Source organism: Borostomias antarcticus (genome assembly GCF_949987555.1).
Source record: "Borostomias antarcticus genome assembly, chromosome: 24".
In the NCBI taxonomy this organism is placed as follows: Eukaryota; Metazoa; Chordata; class Actinopteri; order Stomiiformes; family Stomiidae; genus Borostomias; species Borostomias antarcticus.
This window is the reverse complement of record NC_140257.1, coordinates 6,516,975-6,534,419: the sequence shown is the minus strand read 5'-3', so window position 1 is coordinate 6,534,419 and position 17,445 is coordinate 6,516,975. Positions and strand designations below refer to the sequence as shown.

General features: G+C 43.9%; 1 protein-coding gene across 1 annotated transcript; it reads left to right on the top strand.

The window, feature by feature from the left end:
- Positions 1–3,806: 3,806 nt before the first annotated feature.
- On the top strand, positions 3,807–12,361 carry LOC311325469 (arrestin domain-containing protein 3-like; the record flags this gene model as incomplete). Its single annotated transcript, XM_084458186.1, has 7 exons — positions 3,807–3,883; positions 4,076–4,226; positions 4,343–4,439; positions 7,070–7,326; positions 9,092–9,232; positions 11,030–11,086; positions 12,311–12,361. 7 exons carry the CDS (start codon positions 3,807–3,809, stop codon positions 12,359–12,361), a joined length of 831 nt encoding a protein of 276 aa, XP_084314312.1.
- Positions 12,362–17,445: the final 5,084 nt, after the last annotated feature.

Sequence of the window (17,445 nt, the reverse complement as noted above, 5' to 3'; positions counted from 1 at the left end):
TACCTATCTGTCTTGGAAAAATAATAATCGCCAAAAGAATAATATTGTGTGCGTATACTCGCAGGAGAATGTGCTTCAGTCAAGTGCAAACATGGTGTTTGATGCACACTCGGGAAAATGCACACATACAGACAGATGCACACATACAGACAGATGCACACATACAGACAGATGTACACAGACAGACAGACAGATGCACACATACAGACAGACAGAGATGTACACAGACAGACAGATGTACACAGACAGATGTACACAGACAGACAGACAGATGCATACATACAGACAGACAGAGATGTACACAGACAGACAGATGTACACATACAGACAGAGACAGATGCACACATACAGACAGACAGATGCACATAGATGAACACACAGACAGACAGACAGAGACAGATGCACACATACAGACAGACAGATGGACACATACAGACAGACAGATGCACATAGATGAACACACACATACAGACAGACAGATGCACATAGATGCACACACACAGACAGACAGATGGACACATACAGACAGACAGATGGACACATACAGACAGATGCACACAGACAGACAGAGGCAAGACATGCACACATATGAACACACAGACAGACAGAGACAGATGCACACATACAGACAGACAGATGGACACATACAGACAGATGCACACAGACAGACAGACAGATGGACACATACAGACAGATGCACACAGACAAACACACAAAGACAGACAGAGACAGATGCACACAGACAAACACACAAAGACAGACAGAGACAGATGTACACATACAGACAGATGTACACAGACAGATGCACACATACAGACAGACAGACACATACAGATTCTCAGGTACTGAACTTTTAACAGTTCCAAAAGCCAGGACCAAGAAACACAGTCAGCTTTTAGTTTCTATGCCCCCAACCTCTGGAACACCCTACCTACATATGCCCCTACATATGTCAATAAATGAAAAGTAGTCTTCGAGTAACTTTACAGCGCTTAGCTAACTAGCTAGCTAACGTTAGCTCGCTATACTAGCTACAATCACTGAGGTCATTTTTAGTGTCATTTTTAATCTTTTGTCACAAATCTGGATGATTACATATATGACAACTAGCATATAGGCTGTAGTGGATTGTAGTGGACTCTAATTCCCAGAAAACCTGCGGTGTCCTATTTATCGTATCCTATTTCGGCGGCTGCACGGCTGCAGCTGGATACTATTAGTATTGAAGCGCTTTAGGGTCTTTGAGGTAACGCCCCTGTCATAACACCACACAAGACTTCACCACACTTTCAACGTCGAACTTTCCTAACCTGACATATCATGTCGAGCACTATAAAGAATATTTCAGTGACCTATGATGCCATTAATGAAGGCAACACCTTTTCCAGCGGCGATTATATTTCTGGACGAATAACTCTGGAATTGGCAAAAGATTGCGAAATCAATTCTCTTTTCATAAAGGCGAAAGGGAAAGCTGAGGTTTTGTGGACCGAGAATCATGGGAAGGTTGTAGTGGTGTACCATTCCAAAGACAAGTACTTTAGCATGAAACAATATATTATCCAAGACCAGAAAGCCCAAGGTAAGTTATATAGTTGAGTTATGATGCCATTGCAACCCAGTAGCCTATGCCTATCATACTTTGTGTAGTTACGAAAGTAGCCTACTACGAAGTAGTTACGAAAATTAATCAAAAAGATAATTTCATTGTCACGACCAGATATTTACGTGACTAAAATGTTTACTCCCAATGTTTACTCGGTTGGATTATGTTCTGCCCCTAGCTGTGTTGTGTATAATACGGTAGAGCACCCATAATCAAATACGTCTATAGGACTTTCTCAAATAACTCGGATTCCCTATAATAACCCTAAAACCCTAACCATAACACCAAAACAGTATAAGGTATTTATGGCTAAAATGCATGGAATCTGTACTTCTGGCCACGAATACTGGAAGTCACTGCCAAATTATTTGTCATTTTTCCATACTGTCTCAATAAAGTATTTGTCACCTTTCATACAAATTAATGCAGCTATTTACAACAGAGAGTATGCATGCACGGAGTGCTTCACATAAAAATAGACATAAAATAATATTAGCCTACCAATATGAAATGTATAGTCTCTAAGACGTTATAGCCTCTAAAAGTCTGTAAGACATAACATTGTGATCTGAGCCTGTTTAAAGGTTAAAGGTTATTTGATGTTGAGGTGATTTTAAAGACTTGAAAGCACCTGTAGGGGGTCTTAGGCCCTTTCTCAATATGCGTTCTTGTCCGTACAAAAGTACGCAAGTCCCAAGTCCGCATCAGATGTCAGGATGTGTTCTTGCTCCGCCCATTTTATCGAGGATGCATCGGAGCAGACTTGTGTGGACTTGAGACATCCCAGAAAGAACGGTTGTTAGGGCAACACCATTGAAAATGCCAATCTAAATAATCTATCTAAACTAGTATAAACGGACGTTATTTGGATAAAACGGCCAGATCATTGGTTTCAATTGTTATAATTGTCCGCATGAAAAGCAATGAAAACGTAAAGATATTTACTTTAAAACAGTTTAAAACGCTTTTCAAAATCCTAGCAATGGCGGCTGCCGGTGTCCACACAAAACAAGCTGAGAAGGAGACGTCAACAAGGACGCTGCTGTCCTAATTGCTGAATGACTGAACTTGCGTCCTCCCGTCCTTGGAAGTTCATACTCTGATGCGAACTTCCCAAGTCCGGACTAGCAAGGACGCAAGTCCGAACTTCACGTACTTGGAATTGAGAAACGGCCATGGTCTGACCGCTGAGTCCCGCCCACATGGGCTTGAAGTGGGATCAGACTAAGGCCTGGTTAGATCCCATTTCAAGCCTATGTGTGGAACCCAGGTGGGGCCACTGGAAACCGCGGACAAACCCAGATGGGACCGATACTGGCAGCCCGCGTGGCACCCATGTGGGCCCCATCTGTCTACTGGCTGGGGTGTCGTCACATTAGTCTTGGACTTGACTACTGTGCACTGGTTGTGATGTCTGTCATTTGTCTGTCATGTTTTCTGGTCAAGCTTTTATTTTCAAGTCATGTTTGGCTCCTCTGGTTCACTTCCTGTTTTTGTTCACCCTTCTCTCGTTTCCTCCTCAGATGACCATGTCCTGACCCAAATTCCTGCCTGTGTGATTACCTGCCCCGCCCTAATGTGGTTCACCTGTGTCTCATTGTCTTCCCTCTCCTCGTGTGTATATATTATTTCCCTCCTACCTATTCTGCCGGCCTTGTGCCCACCCTGGGTTTTTTGTGGATTACTGTTCGTCTTCCTCAAGTAAAGACTTTGAACTTTGACCTTTCCTCTGCCTGGTCCTGTGTCCCGCATTTGAGTCTCACCACTGTGCCCAGTCTTAACACTGGTCTCTCTCTTAACACTGGTCTCTCTCTTAACACTGGTCTCTCCCCAGGACAAGACTATCAACCACTGATAACGGGTGAAAGTGCACAAGCTTGTAAGTCAAAGTCAAGTTTATGAATCACATGATATCAAAGAAGTACAAAGAAGTGAAAGGAAATACTGCTAGATTGTGCACACACGAAACAATGTAGAAAGAAAAAAAAGATTAAATAACGCAATTAAAGAACTGGATAACACCGCAAGTAAATCATTGGATAATATGTGGCTTTGAAAAACATTGTTTGCTGTAGTAGGCTTATCATTACGCCACAACAAACTATGGGTTTGCAAGCTCAAGCATGAACATCCATAAAACACCTTCACAAAGTCTTTTCAGACTTTTAAAGCTAAAAGATAGGGCCCTCATTGGCCCAACATGACTTGTTTTTCAGACTGTAATGTGGTCACCCCGGGAATCCATGTCTATCCGTTCACCTTCCAGATCCCTCAACAGTAAGTTTGGTGCAGAGACGCATCCGGAACCAGAAATCGATACTTACTGTACGTTAGATTACTATACTTCTGTAAGCACATGCTCTGTTCAGTTGTCTATAACATCTATTAAAGTCTACAGTTAAAACATAACAACACAGACCCAACACAGACTCATGTATCATGTTTTGTTTTTCTTGCCATTTCTACCAGGGACATGCCAACCTCCTTCAAAGGCAGCGTTGGTAAAGTTCTCTACACATTGGAGGCGAGGTTGAGTAGATCAATGAGGATTGATAGCAAAGCCACAACAGAGTTCTCGTTCGTCTCGAAGACGTCGATGGACAACATCCCTGAGCTAATGGTATGCTTTTATTATTATAATTATAATAATAATAATTATTATTATTAACCATACACACGTACAACACATAGTTTGCAGCATTAGTATCAATGTACTGTATGTGTGATTCCTCCCAGACTCCCCAGCATGGGACTAAGGATAAGAAGATGAGGTTCTTCACCTCAGGATCAGTGTCCATGGACATCAGCACTGAGAGGATGGGCTACTACCAGGGTGAGGAACATAAACACCAACTAGAAAGGGTGCTGAGAGAGCACAGGCCTCCGTGCATTAATGCATTTTGTTGGTGTAACTGAGTTGAAATGATTGAAGTCACCCCTCAGTTTATATATAATAGGCTACACAGGATCCAGGCTAAGAAAATGTAATTTTTCCTAATACAATCAGTGTTTACCCTGGCACCCGGGACTCATAACTATTAGAGCGGTGTCTTATCCACTTGGCCATAACAATGGAAATGGTCCAAGTATGGCCAAGTTATGTTCTTATTTTCATTAGTGTATCTGCCCAGTGATTCGGATCCGCTCCAAAATGTTTATGGTTCTAAGTGAAAACTATAAGTCACACATCTTAGATATTTGCATTGTATGAATCAGCACAGTTGTGTGAACATTTTGATATATAATATGTGTGTGAGCTGTCAAAACTGTAGGCATAGCGACAAGTTAGAAAAAGGGTAAAAATGCAAAATTAACAGCTCAAAAGTTAGAGTGCGTTGCCATACGTTTCAATGGGGAGCGCAGTTGCCGAACAAATCGCCATACAGCGAAAACTATAAGTCACACAGCTTAGATACTTACATTGTACAAATCAGCGCAGTTGTGTGAACATTTTGATATATAAAATGTGTGTGAGCGTTCAAAACTGTAGGAGTGCCAGCAGTTTACAAAATAGTTTACAAAATAGTAGCAACAACTGCCACCACTCTAAAATCAAAGTTTCTGAACATTCCAAAAGCAGTTTCAAGCAGTTTCAATGGGACAAAAAATAGTGTTAAAAGTTACATTTCTAAAAAACTATTAAAAAAAATATCAAAAATCTGAATACATCCGTTAAAGAGCTAAACATCGTGAACATTTTAAAGTTTGAATAAAGTTTCTAGCACAAACTATGAAGAAGTTATAAAGGAGACAAAAAATGGGGAGAAGAATAAGAAAGAAAGAAAGAAAGAAAGAAAGAAAGAAAGAAAGAAAGAAAGAAAGAAAGAAAGAAAGAAAGAAAGAAAGAAAAAGAAAGAAAGAAAGAAATAGTGGGAATATCACAAGTTGGGCTAGCTTCTACAAGCTAGCCCACCTAATTAAATCAAACATTATTTGTATAGCGCATTTCATACACGAGGCAACACAATGCACTTTACAGAGAGCAATGGGGGGGGGGGCATAGGTCCCACCCAGGGGCCAGATAAGTGAGCTGTAAAAATTCTTCCCTGACCTCTCTCAACGAGACGATTGAGCAAGCTCCTGGAAAATGTTTGTCTATTGGCTAACATCTACAGAGCAGTAAACATGGGCTAGATACTTCATAAGAGAGACATGACTAACAGGAGAGTGCACAAAAAGTAACAGAGAAGTTGCCTACATGGTAGGCCATTACGTGTTAGCTATCCCTGTAGTCTCTAATATGATATTAAGTGAATCATATAACAAAGCACAGTAAACACTTAGCAGAGCAGGCTCATAGAGAATGCTGCAAGGCAGAGGTGGGGAAACAGAAAGCAGAGAGCCAAAGGTAAAAAGGGGTGGGGTTGGCTGGATAGGGACAACTGACAACACGGAGTGGGAAGGAGCTAGACATGAGGAGGCAGGGGGGCTTTCCAGGAGCCATAGGGTGGATTTTTGGCTGAGGATGAGGGGGGGTCTCCGGGACCTGCTACAGGGTGGCCTGCAGGACCTGTATAGAGTATAAGAGGGAGAGACACTAGGGAGGAGGACAGGGTTAGTGGCTGTACTGGACATCCACAGCAGACACAGGGGTATCTATCGGACTCAGGGTGGTCTGCGGGTGACAGTGGGGCATCCACTGGACCTGGTTAGAAGGTAGGAGGGAGAGAGAGAGGCGCTAGGGAGAGGGGAGGCAGAAAAAGGTTAGTAGCACACAGAGCCATAAAAGCAACACAGATATTAAAACAGAACGTGCCTGTTTCAGGGCAACCAGTTTCTGTGTACACATCTAGATAAACATACAGTACAGTGCATAACAGGATATACACCAATGTATACAGAGGATTGTAGGCTAGGCTGAAAAGGTACGTCTTGAGATCACGCTTAAAGATTTCCATTGTTTCAGCCCTTCTTAGGTAATCTAGCAAGGTGTTCCAGAGGTTGGGGGCATAGAAACTGAAAGCTGCCTCCGTGTTTCTTGGTCCTGGCTTTTGGAACTGTTAGGAGTTCAGTACCTGAGGACCTGAGATGTACCTGACAAGCATGTCTGAAATGTATTCAGGTGTGTGACTGTGGAGAGATGTATAGACTAGTAATAGTATTTTAAAGTCTATTCTAGAGTTGACAGGTAACCAGTGTAGTGATTTTAAGGCGGGTGTGATGTGTGCCCTTCGTCTAGTCTTAGTGAGGACTCGTGCTGCAGCATTCTGTATCATTTGTAGCTTAGAGATGGCTTTCTTTGGTAGGCCTGATAGTAGAGCATTGCAGTAGTCCAGCCTGCTTGTGATGAAAGCATGCATTAGTCTTTCATTGTCAGCCTGAGAGAGAAACGGTTGCACCTTGGCAATGTTTCTTAAGTGGTAAAAAGATGTCTTGGTAATATTATCATATCGAGGAGATCACATATTCCCAAAACAAATAGTTGCCATGATGTACTGATGTCCCCCTCTGTCCCCTCTGCAGGAGAAGGCCTGAAGGTCATGGCTGTCATTCACAACAACTCCTCTCGGGAGATTAAGCCCAAGTATTCTCTCTACTCGAAGCACAGCTTCTTTGCGAGCGGGAAGAGGAGAGTCAACACTAAAGAGATCCTGAAGGAGGTGGGAGAGCCCATCCAGGCCAACGCCAGACAGACCGTCACAAAGGTCCTCAACCTCCCACAAGACATCGCTGCATCTATCCTCAACTGCAGCATCCTCAAAGCAGAGTACAGGCTCAAGGTGTGTATTTGATCAAACGCATTGTTTTGTAGAATTGTAAAGGAACATATCGTCCCCTGCTCTAATAGAGATCTCTTCTCTTTTGTTAGTCACTGTTTACAAAGGGAGGTGGTAGAGTTTATGTTTAAATATAAGAATATAAGTATAAGAATAATCTAATCTATAATAATCTATGGCCAGGGCTGTACATTGCGACATATATGTCGCACGTGCTATGAAAGCCGGGAGGACGAGTGAGGTGAAATGAAGTGAGAGCAGTCAGGTAGGCTAGCCTAGAGCTTCCCCCGGACCAGTAAACTCTGTTCGGGCAAGTGCCTCATGCAGTTGTCTGATCGGAAAAGTAAAAAATAGCCTATAGTTGAAGTGTGATAAATATGTAACGTTATCTAAAAAATACAGTCTAGAAACACGACGTGGTGCTACACATGCACCCAGTAGCCTAGACTATGTTGGAGCCGAAGCGAAGCCTCCATAGCTTACACACTGCTGTCCGTCAGTCAGCAAGCATCATTTGTCAAGGAGACGGCCCACACCACAAGCACGAGTAGCCTACAACATGCGAATCAGAGGCGCTGCCCTGACTGACTGATTGAGCGACTGTCTTTTTGGCTGGCTGAACCGAAACGACACTAGCTTTGCGTTAATATTCCTCCAGCCACCTAAAGGTGCCAGTCAAAGCAACAGCAAATGCAACGAAATATCAGTTAAGCGTAGCCTAATCTAGCCTATTATTTATGTAAGCTATGTGAAAAGGCAGTGATTGTGGTAGAAGAAGACAGGACCAGCACAGAGTTGAGGGACAGGTGAGAGAGGAGAGGATAGAGGTTGTTGAGAGGAGAGCAGGAGAAGAGAGAGGAGAAGGAAGGGGACAGGGCAGGATGAGAGATTAGAAAGAGTGATGATTTAGAAGGAATGAGTATGCAGTTAAGCTTCAAAGGGCATCAAACATAACTTTTTAAATTAAATAAAACATTCTATCTATTATTCTCACCCCATAACTCAAAATTAAAGAAAGCATATTTCATGTAGGCTAAACATGCTTTTTCAGTATACTTTTCAAACAACTGTATATGATTTTGTTATTTTCATTCTTTCATTCAAGTCACCAGAATACAGGAAACTAGGTCTCTGAAACTTTTTGGGGGGAGGACGCCCAGACCCCCGCTTTGGTATAGAAATCCTCCTTATTTTGGCTGTATTCAGCTTGGCACCACCACACCAAGACATCAATTCCACAGGAAACACTGGTTCCTTGTTCAGATCATAAAGAAAAACCCAAACAAACGAGCAAAGGAAAAATATGTTGAAATTATTAATGAAAAAGAAGATAACCCAAATCATGAAGACACCGCAAAATCAAAAGCCGGGAAAACCTAAAGATGCTTGTCTGAAACATTTGTTATTATTTCATATTGTATACGTACAGTAACATCCCTTTCCAGGTGGTTTTAAGTGATGAACTGCATAACTTGTGTTCAGTAGAGGTGATAATGGACATTTTATACCTGTGCTACAACTTTCTGGCTCTGTGCTACAGAACCATCAACCCCTGTAGCACCAGTGCTATGTGCTAAAAAAGTTAATGTACAGCCCTGATCTATGGAATAAAAATAAAAAACTTATACATGTTTGTTTTGTAGAATTGTAAAGGAACGCAGCGTCCGATCTCTCTAACCTCACATCCTCTTTCTTTAGTCATTGTTTACAAAGGGAGATGTGGAGATGCAATGAAATAAAAAACATTCTATCCATGTTCCTGCTGTAGGTGTACCTGGATGTGCCGTACGCCTCAGACCCAAAGCTCAAGTTCCCTGTGGTCATCCTCCCCGCTGATCAGGCTCCTGGCCAGGGGGAGCAACCGCCACTGTACTCTGACTTTGGTTCATTTGGAAACCCAGACCAGCCGGCATGGAACAATGCGCCCGCTGCACCGCTATTCCCTGCAGCCTCCCAATTCCCTGCAACCTCCCAATTCCCTGCAGCCTCCCAATTCCCTGCAGCCTCCCAATTCCCTGCAGCCTCCCAATTCCCTGCATCCTCCCAATTCCCTGCAGCCCCAGCCTCAGCTCCCTACCCCCCCCCACCAACCTACCGATCAATATTCCCATCTTTCTCAGATTTTGGAGAGAAATCATAGTGCGATAAATTACATTTTATGGTGATAACCTCCCTGACAATCATATAAGAATTATTATGCTCTGTTGCAGATGTACTGTAACATTTTGATACCTCTGTGATAATGACGTTTTTTTTTTCGTAAAAAAAAAGAAGGTCCAAAACACTTATTTTTTTTCCAAACCATTTATAGTACCAGCTGGCATCCAGTTTTAAAACTATGATACTAGCCTATAGGGCAGTGAAAGGAACAGCTCCCTCCTACCTCCAGGCCATGTTCTTTACTTATCTCCAGCACTAGATTATGCTGTTAGTCACTTGTTTTAGAAAGAAGATTTCCTACGTTAAATGCAATTATTGTAAATCGCTTTTAAATAAAAGCATCTTTTTTTCTTTGTAAAAATAAAATAAAGTTTCAGATTCTAGCTCTCCTCATTACAGCCTCTATCCCAACTGGTTTTGTGTGATTTCAAAATAAAATTGATACAGATATATCTATAGAGTTTACGTATTATTGTAAACATACATAAGACTTACATATTATGTAAGTTGGTCGTCCAGGGTCACACCCAGCTTCCTTGCAGTCCAAGTTGTCGTTGTCATCTCGCGCCTGGACTACTGCAACTCCCTCCTTGCTGGGGCACCTGCATCAGCCATTAAACCTCTGCAACTTGTCCAGAAAGCTGCTGCTCGCCTAGTGTTCAACCACCCCAAGTTCTCCCACACAACTTCCCTTCTCCACCCTCTACACTGGCTCCCAGTAGCAGCTTTCATCCAATTTAAAACTATGGTACTAGCCTACAGGGCAATGAAAAGAACAGCTCCCTCCTACCTCCAGACAATGGTCAAGTTTGCTATTCTTCACTTTGACTTCAGCACTAGATTATTCTCAACGGTCACTTGTTTTAGAAAGGAGATGCACTTGTGAGTTCGGGCAAGTACGTAGTAGTACACTGACCTTTCCTGTGTTAAATGCAATTATTGTAAGTCGCTTTAGATAAAAGCATCAGCTAAATTGCTGTAATGTAAATATAATGTAACACATTATTATACATATATTATATTCGCTCCACTCATAGAACTGGGGTTACAAGACGTAACCATCGTTCTATTTCGTGGAGCTCCGCCCCACAAGGCTCACTCCTATTGGCAGCGAACCGGAATGCACTCTTGCTGAACCTACCTCGTCAAGTAGGTCAGCCCGGTCCAGGACCGAAACTCAAAGTACTGCAAGCACACTCAAGGGTGCTATGTACTTGCCTTTAATCAAAAGAGGCGGTAAGGTATGTGCGGGGAGTCCAGGTAGGATTGTTCTGAAGCGTCTTACCACACAGCCACCCAACACAGATGCAGCAAGAGGCGGGGTGCGTATCCATAAGTTAACAGCGGATAAAAGGTGATGGTGTGCCCAAGCAGCCGCCATGCAAATATCCGCCACATCCCCAAATAGGGCTGCTAAGGTAGCCACACCCCTCGTGGAGTGTGCTCCGACAGCCAAAGGGTGACCCGTAGGCACAGGTGGGAGAGGAACCAGTGGGAGAGAAGCTGTTTAGAGAGCGGTGAACCCACCTCCCCAGGGCCATAACAGATCAAGAGCTGGGAAGTGGACCTGACTGTGGCTGTGTGCTCCACGCACTGTGCCAAAGTAAGCACTGGGCACAGCCAGTGCAAGCGAGCTTCTTTGCCGCTCATATGAGGCGGGGGGGAAAAAGCACTCAGCTGCAAAGCCTGTGCTCTAAAAGTGCTCTCAACAACCTTTGGAACAAACGAAGGGCTCGTGATGATGAGACAGCCCAGCAGACTTGAAATGCTTGCCTGAGATCAAAGCAGTTTTGACAGAGAACCATTTAAACAAAATATGTCCTATTGGTTTGAGCGGTGCTTGAGAAAGTACGTTTAGAACGAGAGGAAGATCCCACTGCTGCGGCTGACCCCAGTCAGAAAGCTCTCAACCAAAGCTTAACCGTGTGTGTCTCAGCACAGTGTGATGCATTAGTAATACTGGAGTAGTAGTGCTTTTAGTTAGTGCAGGTTGCATGCTCCTTCTGCTTCTTAGACTTCTGCAGTGTCTCCTCGTGGCCACACATGGTAACTGGGTACCCTGCGGTCCCAGGCTAAACTGTAGGGAATCTCGGAGCAGCTGTAGGACCCAGAGAGAAGGAGCAAAGGCCCCCTGGTGTGTGGACATGCCCTGGCGTCTTCTCAACCACTTTACCAGCTATGGGACGTATATTAAGTATTGCACCCCCCTGGGCTCAGCCCTCCTAGTCTGCCCCCAACATTGGTTGCTCTCTCTCTCTCTGCAGGGATCGCCAACTCCCCCTAGTCCTCAGGTAATCAGCAATTTTTAGTGTAATTTTTAAACTGACCGGACGTAGTCCTAATAAAATTTTTATATTTTGTAAATTGAAATAAACATGTTATTACTATGATTAACGGTTATAATATTATCTTATTACAAATGTTATTGATAGCTCCCATAATCCTCCAACAGCTTCCTGTTTATCTTAATAAAGATTACAATTCATTGTTGGAAACATGTCTCTGGCTGTCTGTTGATGAACTTGTGTGTCAGTTTTGTTAGTCCCGAGGACCTCGCGTATAAAAACGGTGCCGTTGTTGAGTTTAGACCTGGTCACATTTAGACAGCTAGACTACATACAGGCGCAAGTGGAGCAACTCAGTCACAAATGCAGAACCTTTCAGCACTGTTGGCTCAGACCACCAAGTGGTTTCCATGAGGGTGAGGCTGAGCTTGAGGGCTCAGCCAAACCTGAAGACCCGGCATGACTGAAAGACTTTATCAGTAAGACCGGACCTCCAGGCTAGATACACATTGCAGCACCAACCACACTATCTCCAGCTCTAGAAAGTTGATGTGGTGCCGTTCGCCAGCGGACCACACCCCACCGATGGCTGAGACTCACATGCCCACCCCCCCCCCCCCCCCCCATCCATCAAGGGAAGCGTCGGTGAAAACAGTGACATGTTCCGATTCTTGGCATAATGGAACGCTGCGTGGGATGACGTGCCGGTCTAGTTGTACCGCCAGTGTTTGAGGTATCCACACAAGGCGAGTCTGTGTCGTACAGGATCTAGACAAGGCTGGGTGAACCACCTGGCATGCTCTCATGTGAAGCAGGCTGAGTGGGTCCACCACATGGGCTGCTGCCATGAGACCAAGCAGGCGCATGACCAAGAGGCCCGAGACTCTGGACGAGTTGGCGGACCTCCGGCGGAATATAACACAAGGCTAGTGGACCTATAGCGGGTCCCTGATGGACAAACTGGCGGACCTCCGGCCGAATCCGCTGGCGGGTTCCTGGCCATTTGCACATCGAATGGCAAGTGGACCTCTGGCGGATTATTAGCGTCAGGGACAGCGGTCCGCTAGTAATCTGAAATGCTCCCGCTATTGCTCCACCACCATTCCACCAGTAGTTTATTGTCTATATCCTAGGCTTTATATGCTGCCATTGGGCAGACAGCATACATTTGTGTAAGAGTTGGGTTTTGGCTGTGATCTAGGCTACTTTACATCCATGGTGCTGCTGCTGTGCAGGACAGTTTATTGATGCCATTGTGACAGCGTAGGCCAGCATAGCAGTCACTGCCTTTTTTTCAGCAACCACTGTTCAAAATATATTCGCGCAGCTATGCAAATTGGTGCATAAAAATTCACCAGAATGCAGGAAACTCTCGTCTGAAATTCAACATTTCCTGAGGGAGGACCCCCAGACCCCACGCTTAATAGTGTCCCTGCACTATGTGGTTCAATCCTGCACGCCTGCCCCTGGGCATTTTGGTTCCATAGCAGAATCGAGTGTCTCCTCTTGGCATTCCATACTCTTTGTCTCGACTACCGACCCACGGGAATCCCGAAAAAATGTCAGTCTCTACTCTGGAGCAGGAAAAGGCAGACATCTGTAAGGGAGCTGCAGCCACCTAGAGGATCGCGTCTGGTATCAGTAAAAGACAGCAGGCTACTAAGGTAGAGGAGGAGTTTACCGATGAGGGCTTTGTAAACAAATAGCCTACAAGCTGTCTGCGCCAAGAGAGGGCCAGCCCACCAGTGCAGGGTAGCCTACAATGGTGAGTGAGTGATTTGGTGTTTGTGATAAAATAGAGGCATGATAAACATGATGGCTAAATGGGGTACACCTTTGGTGTTGTCCATTTTCATCTCTAATTATTTTATATATGAATATTTTATACTAAAAGTGGTATTATTGCAATTACGCATCGGTTACATAACCAAAACATCCCAAAAACTGTCATTTTGTCCAGGTACCATGGCTATATGGGGTACACCATTTATTTTGTCCATTTTCATCTCTCATTATTGTATATGTATATTTTAAGCTTAGAAATACTTTATTATTAGAATAATTCTTAGGTCACATAACCAAACCACATAACCAAAACGGTTATATTCTCCAGCTAACATGGATACATTATTTTATATGAATATTTAACACTTATACTAGTGTTATTATTGCATCCTAGGTCACATAAACAAAAAATCCCAAAAAATTTCACATTATCCAGTTATCATGACTACATGCGGTACACCTTACATTTTGTCCATTTTCATCTTTTGCTATTTTATATGAATATTTTAAGCTTTGAAATGCTCTATTATTGCAATAGCTCTTAGGTCACATGACCAAAACATCTGTCATATTCTCCAGTTAGCATGGCTACATGGGGTACACCTTTTATTTTGCTCATTCTCATCTTTTAGTATTTTGTATTAATATTTTACGCTTATAAAGGCTTTATTATTACAATAATGCTTAGGTCACACGACCAAAACATCCAAACACTGTAATATTTTCCAGTTACTATGGCTATATGGGGTACACCTTTGGTTTTGTCGATTTTCGTCTCACATTATTTAATAACATTTTAAGCTTATATATGTGTGATTATTACAATAACGCTTACAGGTAGGTCACATGACTTTATAAGCATAAAATATGAATATAAAATAATAAAAGATGAAAATGTAAAAAAAAAAAGTGTACCCAATGTATCCATGGTAGCTGGAGAATATGACAGTGTTTGGGATGTTTTGGTCATGTGACCTAAGCGTTATTGTAATAATCACACATTTATAAGCGTAAAATATTAATATTAAATAATGGGAGACGAAAATGGACAAAATAACACTTTTATAAGTGTTAAATATTCATATAAAATAATGGGACATGAAAATGTACAAAACAAAAGGTGTATCCCATTTAGCAATGGTAAGAGTTGGAGAATATGACCGAGTTTTGGGTGTTTTGGTCATGTGACCTAAGAGCTATTGCAATAATAAAGCCTTTATAAACTTAAAATTTTCATATAAAATAGTTAAAGATGAAAATTAACAAAACGAAAGGTGTACCCTATGTAGCCATGTTAGCTGGAGAATATGACAGTTTTGGGGATGTTTTGGGGATGTGGCCTAAGAGCGATTGATATAATAAAGCATTTCTAATCTTAAAATATTCATATAAAATAATGAGAGATGAAAGTGGACAAAACAAAAGGTGTACCCCATGTAGCCATGATGGATAATGTGACAGTTTTTCGGATGTTTTGCTCATGTCACCTAAGCGTTATTGCAATAATCACACATTTATAAGCGTAAAATATTAAATAATGTGAGACCGAAATGGACAAAACCAAAGGTGTAATAAGTGTAAAATATTCATATAAATACTAAAAGATGAAAATTGACAAAATCAAAGGTGTACCCCATGTAGCCATAGAAACTGGAGAATATGACAGTGTTTGGGATGTTTTGGTCATGTGACCTAAGTGTTATTACAATAATAGCACTTTTATCAGCGTAAAATATTCATATAAAATAAGGAGAGAGGAAAATGGACAAAAACAAAGGTGTGCCCCATTTAGCCATGGTAACTTGAGAATATGACAGTGTTTGGGATGTTTTGGTCATGTGACCTAAACGTTATTGTAACAATCACACATTTATAAGCGTAAAATATTAAATAATGTGAGACCGAAATGGACAAAACCAAAGGTGTACCACATGTAGCCTTGTTCACTGGAGAATATGATAGTGTTTGGGATGTTTTGGTCATGTGACCTTAGCGTTATTGTAATAATAACACATTTATAAGCGTAAAATGTACATATAAAATAATGAGAGATGAAAATGGACAAAACCAAAGATGTACCCCATGTAGCCATGATAACTGGAGAATATCAGTTTTGTGGATTTTTTTGTGACATAACCAAAAAGCTATTAACGTTTCGGTCCACTGACCAACCAAGGTCAGTGGACTGAAACGTTAATAAACTCCTGAAAAGTTATATGTATGCTCCAGAGTGCAGACTGTTTATCTTTTTCTACGTATACCTTGTTGGTCTTGCACCTGGTTTGCATAGTGGATGTGCAGACGCTTTCCTCTCTTCATAAAGTCGCATGGTGACATGGCTACTTTTCTACTAGACCGGGAAGCTAGCTAACTAGCTATCGTTAGCTCACGTTAGCTTGCTAACTTAGCTAGCTTACGTTATCTTTCTTGGAATATGCCTAACGTTGAGCCCCGGGATGCCGGTGGGGCCAAGCCACTCGTATTCCGGAGGGTGTTCCCCGGTATACTGGAGCGCGCGGTGGTCTCAATAGGCATCCCCCTCCCGTCGGAGCCTGAGGCGAAATGCACCAATCTCTGGGACATTTCATGCTTTGAGCTCTCGACGCGGAGAATCAAGCGGCCCCTCCCTGTCATGGCACATCTGGACAGGTTTGTCGAGAGTACCTGGGTGGCGCCTCTCCAGCAGGCTAAGGCCCCGGTTCGCGCCTGGACTGACGCCATGCGTGTGTTTGGCTACGAGCAAGACATCTCCGGTGGCATCCCGGCGCTTGAGCCCTCCTTTGCCGCCCACTTCGCTCCTGGCGCGGTTGCGTGGAGCAATACCAAGAAGCCCCAGCTTCCCGGGGCGTGAGACCGACAAGCGGCTACCCTCTCCGACCGCATGTTCGTCCTTGCTGCCCAGGCCACGGCCGCTGTGTCGTCCATCTCCATCCGGGTCACCACCTTGGCATCGGAGTTGAGCAGCGGCGCCTCGCCATCGCCCGAACGGGTTCCCGACCTCCAAGCTGCGGCTGGAGCGGCCATGCAGCTCTGCCAGGCTACCGCGATCTGCACTGGCCGCGTCATGGCTAACTCTGTAGTGCACCATCGCCTGCTGTGGCTGGGCGTCTCCTCTGTGAACGACACAGCTCGCACGGCTCTGCTGAACGCTCCCATCTACCGGTCCGGGCTGTTCGGCTCTGCCGCCGGCGAAACCCTGGAACGCCTCGGCAAGGTCGAAGTCCAAGCTGGTGGCCAGGCATCTCGGGGTCAGGAGGACCCCGTCTGCTGTCGCCCGTGTCCCAGTGAAAAGGAGGAAGAGGATGGCGAGGTCCGCTCCTCCGAGGGCTGCCCCCGGTCCCCCTCCCGCGAACCAGTGATCTGCCCAGGCTTCCCACGCTCCTTCCACTGCTCGCCAGGGTTCTGCAGCGCAGGGGAAGAGGAAGAAGCCCGGCACTACTGCGTGACAATTAACGTCTGATCAGGCTGCCATTGTTCCCTATGGCCCTCCCCTCACGTTAGAGGATGGTTGTGGTCCCTGTATTAGGGGTTTCCGCAATAAAGAGCATATTCCTTTGTACACCGGTGGTCACTTGTGTCCTTTCCATGCTTGACAGTCTGATGCTATGGTTAATGTGTCTCTGGGTTCTGGTTCTGAGCTGATTGCGCCTGCCCCTCCGCTCTCTGCCGAGAGAAAATGGTCTGTGGAGGGTAGCGTGATTCTGCCCCATTGTCATGTCTCAAAAACACTACGGGTCAGTTCATCCACTCAGTTAGCTAGCGCTAGCCTGGCTACTCTTCCTACCCCGGCGGGGATATCAAGGAAAGTTGTCGGGCTGACTCTACGGGTCAGCTTTCAGCAGCTAAACTTTCTGTTTCCAAGAGAAATGCTCGCCAGAGAGTTAATCCAATG